At 36.5% G+C, this 15518-nt stretch overlaps 1 protein-coding gene across 2 annotated transcripts in view; it reads left to right on the top strand.

Annotated features, from left to right (window-relative positions):
- The window catches only part of LOC150098746 (structural maintenance of chromosomes flexible hinge domain-containing protein 1-like), a 733568-nt gene that overhangs the window by 526774 nt on the left and 191276 nt on the right, over positions 1-15518 (top strand). For both annotated transcript variants that reach the window (XM_090405871.1, XM_090405872.1), the window contains exon 34: positions 3347-3462. In XM_090405871.1, coding sequence (XP_090261997.1) covers positions 3347-3462 — 116 coding nt within the window. The remainder of the gene's footprint in view (positions 1-3346; positions 3463-15518) is intronic.

Here is a 15518-nt window from a genome sequence, read left to right as displayed (position 1 = left end):
CCAATGTTACGTTCCTATTTCATCGCCAATATTTTTAAAATTAACTATAGGCTATATTGAATTTATTCCATTGGCCACCTGCGTGCATGCATGCCCTGCGCACCTATTAGAACCGGCCCTGGCTTAGCCCCCAAACTATTAACTGTAATCTAGTTGAACATTGTGGGAGAAGTAATGATCATCCTGATGGATGCTGCGATGAATGTATCTGCCAGTGAAGAAAGCTTTTCTATAAACAGAAAATTCAACACTGCCAGTGGAAGTACTGATTCTTAAATTATTCAGAAGGAAAAGATTGGTTGTTGGATTCACGTTCAGTAGTTAACTTGATAGTGGCTAAAGGTGGGGAATTCCACATATAGACAGGGTATATGTGGAATTACCATGCTGGTAAGTATGACAAGCTTAGGAGTGTGATTGGTTCAGTGCCATGGCATGTAAAACTGCACGGGCTGGATGTCGATAGAGCATGGGAAGTGGTCAAGGAGCATTTACAGGAGGTTATGGCTGATTGTATACTTAGGGTCCGAATAGTAAAACAAGTAGGGGTTAAATGGATGAATAACACCATTAAGCTTGAGCTGCAAAGAAAGAAACAATTGTGGATGAAATTTAAAGAGAAAGGTGACCTGCAGGCATACGAACGGTATAAAGCACAGGCCAGAAGGGTAACGAGTGTGGTAAAAAAAAAAAGCAAAAGCGGATTATGAAAGGAAACTAGCTATGCAAGCTAAAGGGAATCCCAAACAGTTCTTTCAATATGCTGCAAGCAAAAAAAAAAAAAAAACTGTACACGGCAGAATGATTTTAAGGCATGACGATGGTAAAGAGGTCACTGAATCAGTCGATATAGTAGAATTACTGAGTGGGCACTTTGCAAGAGTATGTCATCCAGGTGGCGACATTGAAAAAATGAAGGAACCATTAGCTTATACGGGAATTGTGATGAATGAAGTGGAGGTGAATGGTCTATTACAGAACCTTAATGTGAATACATCTGTGGGATTGGATGGTATACCAGCACAGGTCTTACGTGAAGCGGCTAAAAAATTATCAGTGCCCTTGACCATGTTGTTTAATCTGAGTCTCGGGTCTGGTTTAGTCCCGAAGGTGTGGAAAGAGGGGAAAATAGTTCCACTGCATAAAGGAGGATCCAAGACTACCTGTTGCAAATTACCGACCAATCAGCCTATCAGGAGTCGTTGTCAAGGTCTTGGAGAAAGTAGTCATAGGAAAAATTCAGGAATAGATTGATGAAAATGAGATACTGTACGAGGAACAGCATGGCTTTGTGAAGGGTAGATCATGCCTCAGTAACTTGCTCAAGTTTTGTAACACAGTGATGGCTGAACTGGATAAGGGTAATGGGTTTGCAGTGATACTGCTGGACCTCGCTAAGGCATTTGACAGGATACCACGTGGAATTCTAATCCATAAACTACAACATATGGGAATGGATATAGGGTTGGTGAGATGGATAGGTGGGTGGTTGATGGAGAGATATCAGAGAGTAGTTTATTCAGGAGTAGAGCCCAAAAGATGGCCTGTGACTAGTGGTGTGCCGCAGGGTTCTGTTCTTGGACCACTGCTATTTAATTTATTCATTAACGATATAGGGAAGGATCTAAGAGGAACAGTTCATTTGTTCGCTGATGATGCAAAATTAGGTACGGCAATAGTGAATGAAGAAGATGTCAAAATCTTGCAGGAAGACTTGGATAGATTGGAATTCTGGGTACTTGGGAGTGTTGGTGGATACGGAGATGAAGTTTAGGGGGCACATTGCAAAAGTGGCTAAATCAGCTCATCAACTCACTTGGTTGTTTAAAAAATACATTGACGAGCAGAGACAAGCAAGTTATTGTATCTCTGTACCGAGCCTTGATAAGACCTCATCTTGACTATACCCAGATTTGGTCACCTAGGTTTCTTCTTGATGGGGAGGAGGTGGAGAGGATCCAGGGGCGAGTGACCAAGATGATAGCAAGTCATCTTGCTATCATCTTGATGAACCTTATGAGAACAGGTTGAAGATTTGTGGGTTGCAGAATTAGTTGATAGGTTGATAGGTGGAAAAGAGGAGATATGATTGAGACATTCAAATTGCTAAAGAGTTTCTATAGGATTAATCCAGGGGATATTTTTGAGATCAGGACTGGTGGTGGGAGAACTAGGGGCCATACATGGAAGCTGGGTTCTTTACTTTTAGAGTGGTAAATGAGTGGAATAAGCTGCCAGAGTCTGTTGTGGGTGCTATGATGGTGAGTGAATTCAAGGCAAGGTATGATAGAATACTGTGAGAATGTCGTATAGTTGTGTGGACATGATGTTTAGGGGCTCCCTGGAGTCGCCTGTAATAATAATAGTTAACTTTATTTTATCCATAAAATGGGAACTATGTTCATTTTATAACCATCACTTATCTGAAAGATTATTCAACATTTAAAGTAGTTTCAGACTACTTTAGACTTCCATTTCTGTCTGCAAATGTTGGATTCATTCTTTCTTTCTTTTCATCTGCTGAGGACAAGATTCACCCATAGTCTCTTCCAAAGGTTCATATAATTGAAATTGTTATAGACAGATCGGCTGTTCTGCATAAATAAATGGAATATATATATCTGATTTTTATCAACATGAAAAATACAAGAATTTGTACTAACAGACTGTACCTTGGATACCACATGATAAAGTGGAAACATCTGATCCTACTCTCTCTCTCTCTCTCCGTCCGTCCGTCCGTCTTCTCCCCCAAATGTTAGAAATTGTCATTCAAAATAGGACTTTTTTCAACAGCTGTCTGTGTACTTTCATGAGCATGCTTATCTCTGTAGAACCTCATGTTTTCCAGCTAGTCATATTGTTCTAAGTGTGTCTTCATTAATATTTTATTGTCTAACAGTTTCTGTGTTGTTCTTGATCTGATAGTGTTACAATTGTTATAAAAATGTTTGCATAATAATTAAAAGTTAATTGCTTTAATATTAACTCACATCTTAATCTCTTGCAGAAACATATCTGAAAGATGTATAATCCTTAAACCACTCTACTAAAAATTGTTCTTGTGTCATCCATTTGCTATCATTGGTGCTTATTCTCTTATGAGAATAATTAAGTGAATAGACTCTGTTCACATTAAATTTAGCAATTACACTTAAGAGGATTTAGTGACTTGTGATCACAAAATCATGATGAAGATGATTACAGATTGTTAGTCTCTCATGAGTGGTGCCATATAGAGGTGTGAGTGAATTGGCATGAAGTTCATCAGTAAAAATAATCCCTAATTGAAATTTACAAATATACTTCCATTCTTGATATATATAGCTTTTATGTTTAATTTCAGAATTTAATGTGTCTGTTGTGGCAGAAGATGGGGGTGTATTAAGTACAGTGAAGGCATCTCAATTCACCATGCATGTTTGGAAAGCTGAAGGACTTCATAACAGGATTCCTAACAAAGTAAATTTATACAACTTTCTACATAAGATTTTTTTTTGTATAGCATCTTTATTATCTCTGTGTTTCATTGAGATATTTCTAACAGATAAGCTTAAGTGTTGACGGTTATTCATTACTTATTTTTAACGGTATTAACAACACCAAACAATTTTATCAAAAGATGTTTTATTAACTACTTATATTTCACTGAATTTCAAATCAGCATCATCAGAACATAACACAGTGTTATCTATTTTTATGTGTTGTTCTTCTTTTGTTTTCAATTGCTTTTGAATTTTCCCTTTTGTTCTATGCCCTTTGTTTTGTTCCTTTGTGTCTTATGTATCATGAGGCCCTTTTAACTTCCTGTATTGTGCTCTTGCTATATGATGATTAATTATTATATCACGTGTACTTTGTTAAGTTGATGTTCCTTCCTAAAATAATTCTTCTATCCCCTTTTTCCTACCACTTAAACTTTAAGGTTCCTACAAAACGGTGACGCTGCTGGTGAATATGCCTGTGAATAAGACCGATTCACAAGTACAGATAACTATCTCCTATGCTAAAAGAAATCAGGAAAATTTATTTTATTTATGACTGTGCCACCTGAGTTCTTCATGTGAAGCATCGGAATTACCGTATTTTTTGGACCATAAGACGCACCTTTTTACATAGAAAAATCGACTTAAAATTGGGGTGCGTCTTATGGTCTGAAGGTAACATTAAAATACGAATCTTTACACTGTATCGAAGCTGTTAGTGAAGTTTAATTACTGGCACAATATGTTAATAAAATTAGTAAATATGCCACTGAAGGTAGGTACCTAAGTTATCTCGCTGCATGTTAGTGAATCACCAATTTAGAGCATCAAAGTCATTAGTGTGTAAACATATGTGCTTTTGTACGGTTCATTTGAATTATTTTTTATAAGTTGTTAAAATTTTTATCTTAAAATTAGAAAAAATGAGGGTAAAACAAAAAAGACTTTCATATAACGTGAGTTATAAATTAAATGTGATAAAATTATGCAAAACAATATGGAAACAGAGCAGCAAAAAGACATTTTGGTCCACCACTAACAGAAAAAATAGTTCGCGAGTGGAGAAAACAAGAGGAACAATTAAAACTGCTATGTAAACACAAGAAAACATTCCGTTCGCACCCAGAAAAATGGTCAGAATTAGAAGTACAAATAAAAATTTGGGTAACAAATCATTGAAACATGGGAATATCTGTTTCTACGAAAATTATTATTTTTGAAGCGAAACGATGGACAACTACTAATGGAATTTTAGATTTTAAGGGATCACCGTCTTGGTACTTTAGATTTATGAAAAGACACGGGTTATGCCACTCTAACCCAAAAAATGCCGGCTGACTATGAAGCTAAAATTATAGAATTCCATAGATTTGTCATATCAGCGAGAAGGAAATTTAACTTTGAGCTTAATCAAATTGCGAACATGGATGAAGTGCCTCTAACTTTTGATGTTCCTTCAAATCAGACAGTAGAATTCAAAAGGCACCAAATCAAATAAATAAACACCAAATAAACAACAGGTCACGAAAAAACTCACTACACTTAGTTGTAGCTCTTGTCGCACGGACGGAACAAAACTTACCCCATGTTAATCTTCAAGAGAAAAATGTTACCGAGAGATGAAATTCCTCGTGGCATTATTATCCATATTCAAGCTAAAGGCTGGTTGGACGAAACAGGAATGAAATTATGGATACAAAAGATATGGGCAAAACGTCCAGGTACGTTATTTAAAATGCCTGCGATGTTAGTGTGGGATCAATTCAGATCACATAAAACAGAATCAACCAAGAAGCTTCTAAAAGAAATGAATACAGAATTAGCTGTCATTCCTGGAGGCCTTTCAAGTCATTTACAACCCTTGGATGGATCTATTAATAAACCATTCAAAAATTTGATGCGGGAAGAGTGGAACAAATGAATGGCAAAGCCAAATCACGATGTTACAGCAACAGGACATATGAAACGGCCAACAATTTCAGAAGTATGTACCTGGGTGAAAAATTCATGGGAAGCTGTGAAAGAAGAGACGATTATAAAGTCATTTAAGAAATGCGGGATGAGTAATGAAATGGATGGCACCAAAGATGATGCAATTTTTGAAAGGAATGACAACAATAGTTCAGATGAAAGTAATACTAACGGTGACATTAACGAGACCAGTGATAGTACAGAGAGTGAAGATGAACTGAATATTGCTAATACAAATGATTGTAACAATAAATAAAAATTAAGTAAGAATTTGTAAATATCTTTATATAATAAAATATTTTTTTCTAAAAATCGTCTCATAAATTTGGGGTGCGTCTTATCGTCTGAAAAATACAGTATGTCATAGCACCTTTAGGATATAGCCAAATCTAATTGTGGGCTTAATTAACAGTCATGTCAATTTCCCAAATTCTTAGCATACAGGTTCGGAGTTTTTGCGAGGCAGTGCAATTGTACAAAGATCAGGCAAGCAAACAAAACACATTTATTATAACTTAAAGTAATTCTACACTATTATACACTTTTCATATAACTTCTTTCTTAATCTTATCTTGAATTTCAATTACTGTCTAACATTATTAAACTTGCCACTTACAGTGAGAGGAGATTCTCATATTCTACAATTCTGCTGACACTATTCCTAACTTATGTTATGCTAATGTTTCGATTTCAAACCTTGCTATCCGTGACAATACTATTAGCCTAGTAACATTATGCCAGTGGATTCGCAATTATCCTTCTGCCCTTAACTATAAATACAAAAAAATCTACTCACAGGTCCTTATTAACACATATAGTCCTATCAGCATATGAGATCCTTGGCTGTTTTTGCCAACTCCTCCGATCCATTCTGTGTACTGGATTTCCTCATTCGGTGCTCAGTAGCCATCTTTCCTTCATTCACTTGTGGACAGCAGCACATCTTCGCCAAAGCGAATAGGTTGAACGAGGCATCCTGCTTTCGATGCACGAAGCAAGTTCCCTTACTTGCTAAGCATCGCTGAAACTTTCACTGTTTCTCCAAGGGCTCCCCGTTTCCCAAGGGTTGCATACTGACAAGTCCAATCGGGACTGCAGCTAGAAGACTATAAGAGAGAGAGAGAGAAAACCTTTTTCTTAAGGCCTCATATATATATATATATATATATATATATTTCAAAAAATAGATTTAATGACTCCAAGACCGAGATAACATATAAAGATTTTAATGATAAATACTACTAGTTTCGGCATATAGCAGCCTTCTTCAGGTATTTATAAAGGAAAGGAATACTAATAAACATTGAATTATTTAAATAAACAAACTGGAAATTACAGGTATAAATTGCCTCACATAATCGATACATAAAAACGTTGTATTTTTCAAGTTGTTCCAACTGGCGTGCCATTGTTTGTTGCAATTGTGCGTGCAAGTTCACGTGAACGCCAATATTGAATAACTGCAGCATGGCTATCTGGGATGTTATAACTTAAATTATTATTTAAGTGGACCGGGTTCAGTAGGATTTCCCGTGATTCTACGATTTTTCTTTCAAACTCATCTTCACAGCGAAAAATATTTTCTGATCTATTCCAGCATACAGAGTGGCTTTGTTGGTCATCATTAGGATTATTTGAAAAAAGAACATGACTGGATAAAGCAGTTGCATGAGATCTTTTGTATGAGATGTCTCTCTTATGCTCTTCTATGCGTTGTTCAATAGATTTGTTAGTTTGACCAAAGTATGGGATATTGCAATCACACCACAATTTATATACTCCAGGGTACTTAAGGTTGTGATGAGTAGGTTTTGGATGGCTGATTAGAGAGCGGATTTTTGGAAGTGTGGTGAAGAATATCCCATACTTTGGTCAAACTAACAAATCTATTGAACAACGCATAGAAGAGCATAAGAGAGACATCTCATACAAAAGATCTCATGCAACTGCTTTATCCAGTCATGTTCTTTTTTCAAATAATCCTAATGATGACCAACAAAGCCACTCTGTATGCTGGAATAGATCAGAAAATATTTTTCGCTGTGAAGATGAGTTTGAAAGAAAAATCGTAGAATCACGGGAAATCCTACTGAACCCGGTCCACTTAAATAATAATTTAAGTTATAACATCCCAGATAGCCATGCTGCAGTTATTCAATATTGGCGTTCACGTGAACTTGCACGCACAATTGCAACAAACAATGGCACGCCAGTTGGAACAACTTGAAAAATACAACGTTTTTATGTATCGATTATGTGAGGCAATTTATACCTGTAATTTCCAGTTTGTTTATTTAAATAATTCAATGTTTATTAGTATTCCTTTCCTTTATAAATACCTGAAGAAGGCTGCTATATGCCGAAACTAGTAGTATTTATCATTAAAATCTTTATATGTTATCTCGGTCTTGGAGTCATTAAATCTATTTTTTGAAATGTATAACAACCGAGTAAAAACTAATCGCCACATATATATATATATATATATATATATATACATACACGGTTTTTTTTTGGAATTCCGTGTTTCAGGGGTCAGAGAACCCAGAACATCCTGCAATCACTCTGACATCAGTGATCTTGACAATCTTAATATTTTTATGAATAATTCAGTGTTATTCCTTTTTGCCAAATACCCGTGTGGGTTTACAATCAGTATGGCAATGTGTAGTTTTATTATATTTACAATATTTATGACCTCTGTAAAAGTCAATGCTTAAAAATTAAGAACTTCTATTGCATTGAATTTTACAATAGCTAGTATACGCGACAGTGAGTAAGTGAAACAGTACAACTGTAATGGACAAAAGATCTAAAGTCCTATTTTGGTGCCCTCTGATGTTGTTAAAAAAAAACATTACAGCTATGTGGAAGTTGCCCTTACAATAACAGTCTCCCAAAATAAATTGGCAAATTAATGCAACCATGTTTGTTTAAGTTAGGAGAATTCTTCAAATCCATGGCTGACTCAAAACACCATGATCTGATCTGAATTATCATGAAAACATCATGATCCATCTAATCCTGTGTGAAGAATTATCCAATGTGTGGTCTGCTGGTCCTGACCTTGCCATAATAATAGTAGCGAATATATTTTTTATGTTCTTCCAGGCAGATGTTAACTGATTTTTCTGTTTGCCCATAGTAGGCAAAGTCACAGGGAACTTCATACACTCCAGGATGTGCTAGAGGGTGACGTTTATCCTTAGGTGAGCTGATCAGAGTTACCAGTTTAACATGAGATTTGAATGTGATGCGAAGGCCATGTTTCATCAGTACTTTGGCTATCTTTTCTAAATTTCCCTCTGACATAGGGAATAGAAATGTTAATGTTGTGTTCTTGTGTATTAGGGGGAGGGAGGGGTAATGGGGCTATGGAGTATTTTATCTATTTTGTATAGATTGTAGACATTGGCCAAGAACATATGGCACAGATATTTGAGTTCTGTTGATAGAGCTGTATCGTTGGAACAAATGGCTCTGGCTCTGCGTGTAAATGTTTGTAAAATGCCATACTGTTGAACTGGATTATGATGTGATTGTTTATGTTCCTGTGTGTGTTGGTTTTCTGTAAATGGAAAAGGATAATGATCCATCTGAAAGGCAGGTGACTAATGTGTCAAGAAATGGTAGACAGTTATTTGATTATTTTTCTACTGTGAAGTGGATTTTGGGGTGATGACTGTTTAGGTAGATGACAAACACATCCAAAGTGTCTTGTCCATGGGATCAAATGGCAAACACATCATATACATAGCATAACCACACTAGTGGCTTGTATGTAGCTGTGGTAAGTACAGGTAACCCTCGTATAACGCAGATGTTAGGTTCCGCAGAAATGGCGCATTGTATAAATCGCATTATGTGAATCTCAGATCACATAGGGTTATGTTCCGAAATCGTTTTTTTTTTTTTTTTTTTTTTTTTTTTGAAATTACCATATATTATCGCGTATATATGCGAAAAATTTATGGTAAAAAATACTACTTAAAGTTAGGGGTTCGCATTATATGCGGATCCTAAAAAATATAACATCTTATTAGACTTGCACACACAATATATACTACCTAATGCCTATGCAACCAAATCTACTTGACCCACTCGCATTCGGCGACCGAGCACTCATCGTATCTGCGCATGCACTCTCCGTCACCGAATGATAGAGCACAGTGAGATAGATAGAGCACAGTTAGGTGTATTGGTTTAACCACAGTTCATTTTAAATATTATTCGTTAAACAAACCTAGCCTGAAAATGAGCCAACAGAAACGTAAATGTTCATCTTTTGAAGCAGGATTTAAATTGCGTGTTGTGCAGTTTGCAGAAGAACATAATAACAGTATTGCTGTGAGAGAATTTGGTGTAGCAGAAAGTAATATTAGACTTTGGCATAAGCAAAAAGACAGTCTTGAAAAAATCCCCAAAACGAAACGTGCCCGTCATGGAGATGTAGCATCCTTTCCAGAACTCGAAGAAGAGCTAAATGAATGGATTTTGACGCAACGACAAGATGGCATTATAGTAACAAGAAATGCAATTCATTTTCGAGCTCTACAACTCAAGAATGGTAAATTCAAGGACACACCAGGTATTTCATCTTTTCTTGCTTCGCCTGGGTGGTGCAACAGATTTATGGAATGCAAAGCATTAACATTACGACACCGAACAAAAATTGCGCAGAAGTTACCAAAGCAGCTTGAAGAAAAAGTGCAGTCCTTCCATAAATTTATCATAAAATTACAGAAGTGTCACGGATATGAACTTTCCCAAATTGGCAATATAGATGAGATGCTCATGTACTTTGATATGCCTGGGAATCGAACAGTAAACTCAGTTGGTGAAAAGGGTGTCTTCATAAAAACAATGAGACATGAAAAAACGCATTTTACCGTTGTTTTAGCATGCATGGCAGACGGAACCAAATTAAAGCCAACATGATATTTAAAAGGAAGAAAATTCCGAAGCATGTGAAATTTCCACCAGGTGTAATTGTTCGCGCCAATCAGAAAGGTTGGATGGATGAAGAAGGTGTACAATTGTGGCTGGATCAAGTATGGAACATATGTCCAGGTAGCTTGTTAAGTCAAAAAGCATGCTAGTCTGGGATATGTTCCTTGCGCATTTAACAGAGGCAAGCAAAGAGAAAGCACGTGAGCTACATACAGACCTAGTACTCATACCGGGTGGTCTAACTTCCGTTTTGCAGCCGCTTGATGTCAGCTTGAATAAGCCATTTAAAGATCACTTACGTGAAAAATGGAGAGAATGGATGTCATCTGGTTTGGTGAAGATGACAAAGGGTGGAAATTTTCAGAAACCTGAGATCACCCTAGTCACCAGCTGGGTTAAAGAAGCATGGGATTCGATACCATCTGAAATAAACAACGCTCATTTCTTAAATGTGGTATAAGTAATTCAATGGATGGATCCGAAGACCACGTCATATACGAAAGTGAGGATGACGCACAATAAATTGGAGAGCATGAAGACGATGATGACAACTGCTACACTGATGACGCATTCCCTACAGATGAATTTATAAATGAAATGTTTGACAACTCAAAAGATGAAGAAGAATTTAAAGGATTTTGACATTTTGTTTTAAAATAAATATTTCTTTCATTAATTCGTATTGTATTATTTATAATGTTATGGAACAAGATTAACAGATCGTATTATACGTGGACGGCATTTTAGGGCTAGTTTTCAAACAAAATTTCTAGTTTGCATTATACGTAGATCGCATTATACGCGATAATATACGGTACATAAACAACAATGACATATCCAACAAAAAAAAATTTTTATTTTACATAGTATAAAAGTATAAAAATTACAAATTGTACTTAAACTTCATTGCACATAATGCATAAATGTTTTAGGCAAAATAAAATAGTGCATATTTTAATCTTTCATAGCACGAGAATTTGAGGATTGGTTAATAAACACTGGATTTGTAATGATGCATTACTACAAAACAGTAGAGTAATTCTATCTTTGGAAACTTTGAATCCAGGAGCTGATCTTTAATTTTTCAGAATATAGGTACGTTTTTGCACTTTTTCCAATATAACCTGGATTCATCTGCATTGAACACCTGGTCTGCACTATAAATGTTTATAAACTCTGAGAATTTTTTTTGTTTAATAAGATTTCCATCCATAGGAATTTTCTTTTGAGGTGCAATCTTCTATCGAATCATTAGAGATTCTCCATTTTTCCATTAGAATATCGCGTACACGAGCGACGTGCTTTGCACTTATCGTTGACCCAGCAATTAACACTTTCTCGGATTTTATGTTCATTTTGTTTGATTGTTCGAATTGTTGATTCGTTTAAATTCAAAGTCCCTGCAAAAACTCCTGGTTTTTCTTTGAGAGAAATTAATTTTGTTTCCAATGTTGGTTTTTCCCTTTCGTTGCAGTTTGTGGCCATTACTACAAAAAGAATTTTTTACACAAAAAAAAAAGCAAGCATTACATATTGTATGTAACTCACCAGAAAATAAATTGCTCAGCTTGAGATGAACACACTTATGATTTTTAATGCACTTTCCTGACAGAAATGAGGACTATTTTCAACAATAAGCATTTTATATGGTAAAACAATTGAGGTACATGCGTGCTAAAGGGTATTTCCCCTAATATAAATTCGCTACTTATAATTACATGTGGGATACAGGCAGACACAAATTTAACGAAGATAAAATTGGATTTTTAAGTCGCATGGTCATAACCTTGAAAAGATAAAGGGTTACTACAATTGGCAGACCGTGTTTTTATTGGAACCATGTTGTATAAGTACCGCGTTCAACAAGGGTTACTACAATTTTAGACTGCGTTATATCAAAACCTCATTGTATAAGTACCGCGTTATATGAGGGTTACCTGTACTTGGATAACATTATCAACTTCAATGCTAACTGCATTATTCCCCCCCCCCCTCATCCCCCCCCCCCCCCACACACACAAAAAACTGTTCTTCCAATCTTTCCCTTGACAATACTCTAATCTCTCTTGGTAAAAATATCACAATTATTGCTTCCTCTGCATAAAAAAAAAATTAGCTTTCGCTCGAAGCATTACTTTAATTCTGAACAGCTCTTAATCCTATGCAAATCACAAATTTACCCGGCCATTGAATAATTCTCTCATATCTAGGGTGGTGTCCCTAAGAGCTCCATAAAAATACTGGATTCTATACAGAAAAGAGAGATTGATTGATTGATTGACAACCTCTCTCTCTCACTAATACACCCCACGCACTTTCACAGAGGCTTTCAGTCTCCACAGCCTTCATCTTCTATAAATACCTCTGTGGCCACTGTTCATCAGAATTGGCATCAATAAATCCCCCAACCCCCCCCCCCCTCTTGTAAATCCATCCAACACATGCAGCAGCTAATTAGCATTCTTACAGTTCATCTCCAAACCCACAGAACAAATTTTTCCTCTTCTTCATTTATACCTTCCACTGCTGCCCTATGGAACAGTCTTCCACCACATGTGTTGAAGAAACAATCAAAAGTTATGGAAATGAGAACAGTGACTGCATGCGTCTCCAAACCTTTTTATTTTTTGAGTTATGTCAGGTGATAATGGAATGTAGGCTTAGACATGAGTTGCAGATCTTGATCAACTCCTGCCAATACCAGATACCTGGTATTGGCAGGAGGCAATTTGCCTTGGTCATCTGTGCAGGAATTGGAGGAAGAGTGATGCCAGAAGGTCTGCTTTATCTTTCATCCTGATTGTCACTGATTAACTGGCAGGCCTTTAAGTAGTAGAGAAGTCAACTGTTGATGACCTTCTCCATTATTTTGGAGTGATTGCAATTAGTTGGTAGTTTGATGATAGACTTCTATCTACCTTTTTTTTTTGAATAGACTGAGTATAATCTTCCACAAAATTGAATAAGTGCTGACTACGTATGGAAGATTGCCGAGACAATTCAGGACAAGTGTAATTCAGGATTACAATGCTTGAATACAGTTGGAGAGATACTATCAGGACCTGAAGGCTTTTTAGCTAAGTTGTTTATTATTCTTCTGATGTTTTTTTTGCCCCAAAACTACAGGAGTTATTTGTTATTGTCAGGAGGTAATTTGCCTTAGTCATCTGTGCAGGAGTTGGAGGAAGAGTGATGCCAGAAGGCCTGCTTTATCTTTCAGGTCTGCATTATTAGTGCCATCTGAATGAGAGAGATGAAAGTGCTGATGAGCAGAAATTCTGTTCCAATGGCCTTCCCAAGTGATCAGACAGCATGTCTTTCTTCCATTTGGGCAGGATGTGATTTTCCTGTTATTATTGACTCCCACTAGTGGCCTGTATGAAGTCATATTTGGATTTATCAATGCTTCCTTTGCATATGATGCATGCTTCTGCATTAGCCAAGTATACAGTTGGTGTTGTTGATGCAAGCTGCCTGTGTTAAGGTGACTTTTTTTTTTCAATAAAGTGTACCAACATTTTTAATACACCTTATTCAACCAAGGCTTGGTAAGTGGATGGAAATTTTGAGTGGAATGAAGGCCTGGTAGCTTGTGAGGATAATTTCTGTTCAGAGCAAGTGCTTAGATCAGCAGATAGATCTTCTTTTGGACTAGATAGTGGAGAAGTCAACTGTTGATGACTTTTCCATTATTTTGGTGAATGAGGTGATTGCAATTGGTCTGTAGTGATCTTGAAACTTACTCTTTCTTTCCATCTGACTATGGAAAGAAAGAGTGCACATTTGAGAGGTTATCTCACTTAGCACCTTTGTAGTGCCAAAAGACACAAATTTGGGAGTGAGTAGATGTAGGGTGTTCTGTGAAAGATAACTTTCACAAAATTGTGGTTTGAATTACCAAGAAGGCGGGTGGGAGGTACCTCAACAGCGTATCTTGATGGAGAACTGGTTAAAAAAAGATCAAAGGTATTGGAAGAGTGGGAAAAAGTTATCAAGAACTTGGGATGTTAGATGTACAATTTTCATTAGGTCATTGCTTATAGCATATACTTCTACATTTTGTCTAGTTTGGTCAACGGTGTTGGAAAAGGAAAGCCATTTGGAGTTGTGGACATTGATATCACCTGGAAAGATGAGTTCAAATGCATTTCCAATACTAGAACTTTCACCACAGATTCCAAATTGCTCCTTGGAATATAAATCCTTGCCTTTAATTGATCACAAAATATTTTCACATACAAGGACTGTATTTCAATTATTAGCTTTGCAGTTCTATCCTTGAAAAGTAATTCAAAATGCATAAAAAACTTTTCCAAGATTTGAGAACTTAACTTGGCAGTTTATTAAACATCTTCAGTTCTGCTCCCCTACTTGCTTACTCTTTTCTCTCGAGCATTCCTGTTACCAAATGACAACTGTCCTAAAAAATCTACCAATGCGCATGTCCATTACTGAGACCCAAAGTTAAACTCAGGTGACAACATGACTGCCGTTACTACAGCACTCGCATGTTGTACAGTAATAGTGACATATGAACACTACAGTAAACAACATAATTTTTAATATGCATTCAACAGTATAGTATGCAAGTTTACTACTTATAGCTACAATTAATTTATTTTGCTGTCCTGCCTGTTTGGCCAAACAAGCAGGACAGCAAATATCAGGATTTCAGAACACAAAGACTACATCCGGTTTCACCAGTACTGGGCTGGCAGACCATGCCTTAGATACCCACCATAGAATTTGTTGGAAGAAAACTAAAATAATACGCTGCAACAAGTTTAAATACGAAAGATTATTCAAGGAATCATCACCAGCTCTAAATATCGTTCCAAACCTCAACAAATTTGGGTGCATGAAACTACCCCAAATTTGGGAGACTTACATTATGAGAACTTCAGCCCAACAGCCAAGACAACCAAATAGCCTGCCAGAGGGCACCATTAGGACTTTAGGAACAATATTAGTTTCTTGCTTTCTTCCTCGTTTGCTTTTGTTAGTGCCTGCATGCGCATACCATATCTTTATGTTCCTGAAGATGGCAACGTGACGTTGCCGAAATATAGAAGTTATTCATTAAAGTTGCCTTTAATTAATATACTTTATGTG

Source organism: Typopeltis vanoorti, chromosome 15 (genome assembly GCF_054136105.1).
Source record: "Typopeltis vanoorti isolate ZY-2024b chromosome 15, IOZ_Tvanoo_1.0, whole genome shotgun sequence".
In the NCBI taxonomy this organism is placed as follows: domain Eukaryota; kingdom Metazoa; phylum Arthropoda; class Arachnida; order Uropygi; family Thelyphonidae; genus Typopeltis; species Typopeltis vanoorti.
This window is presented reverse-complemented; position numbering and strand designations above follow the sequence as displayed.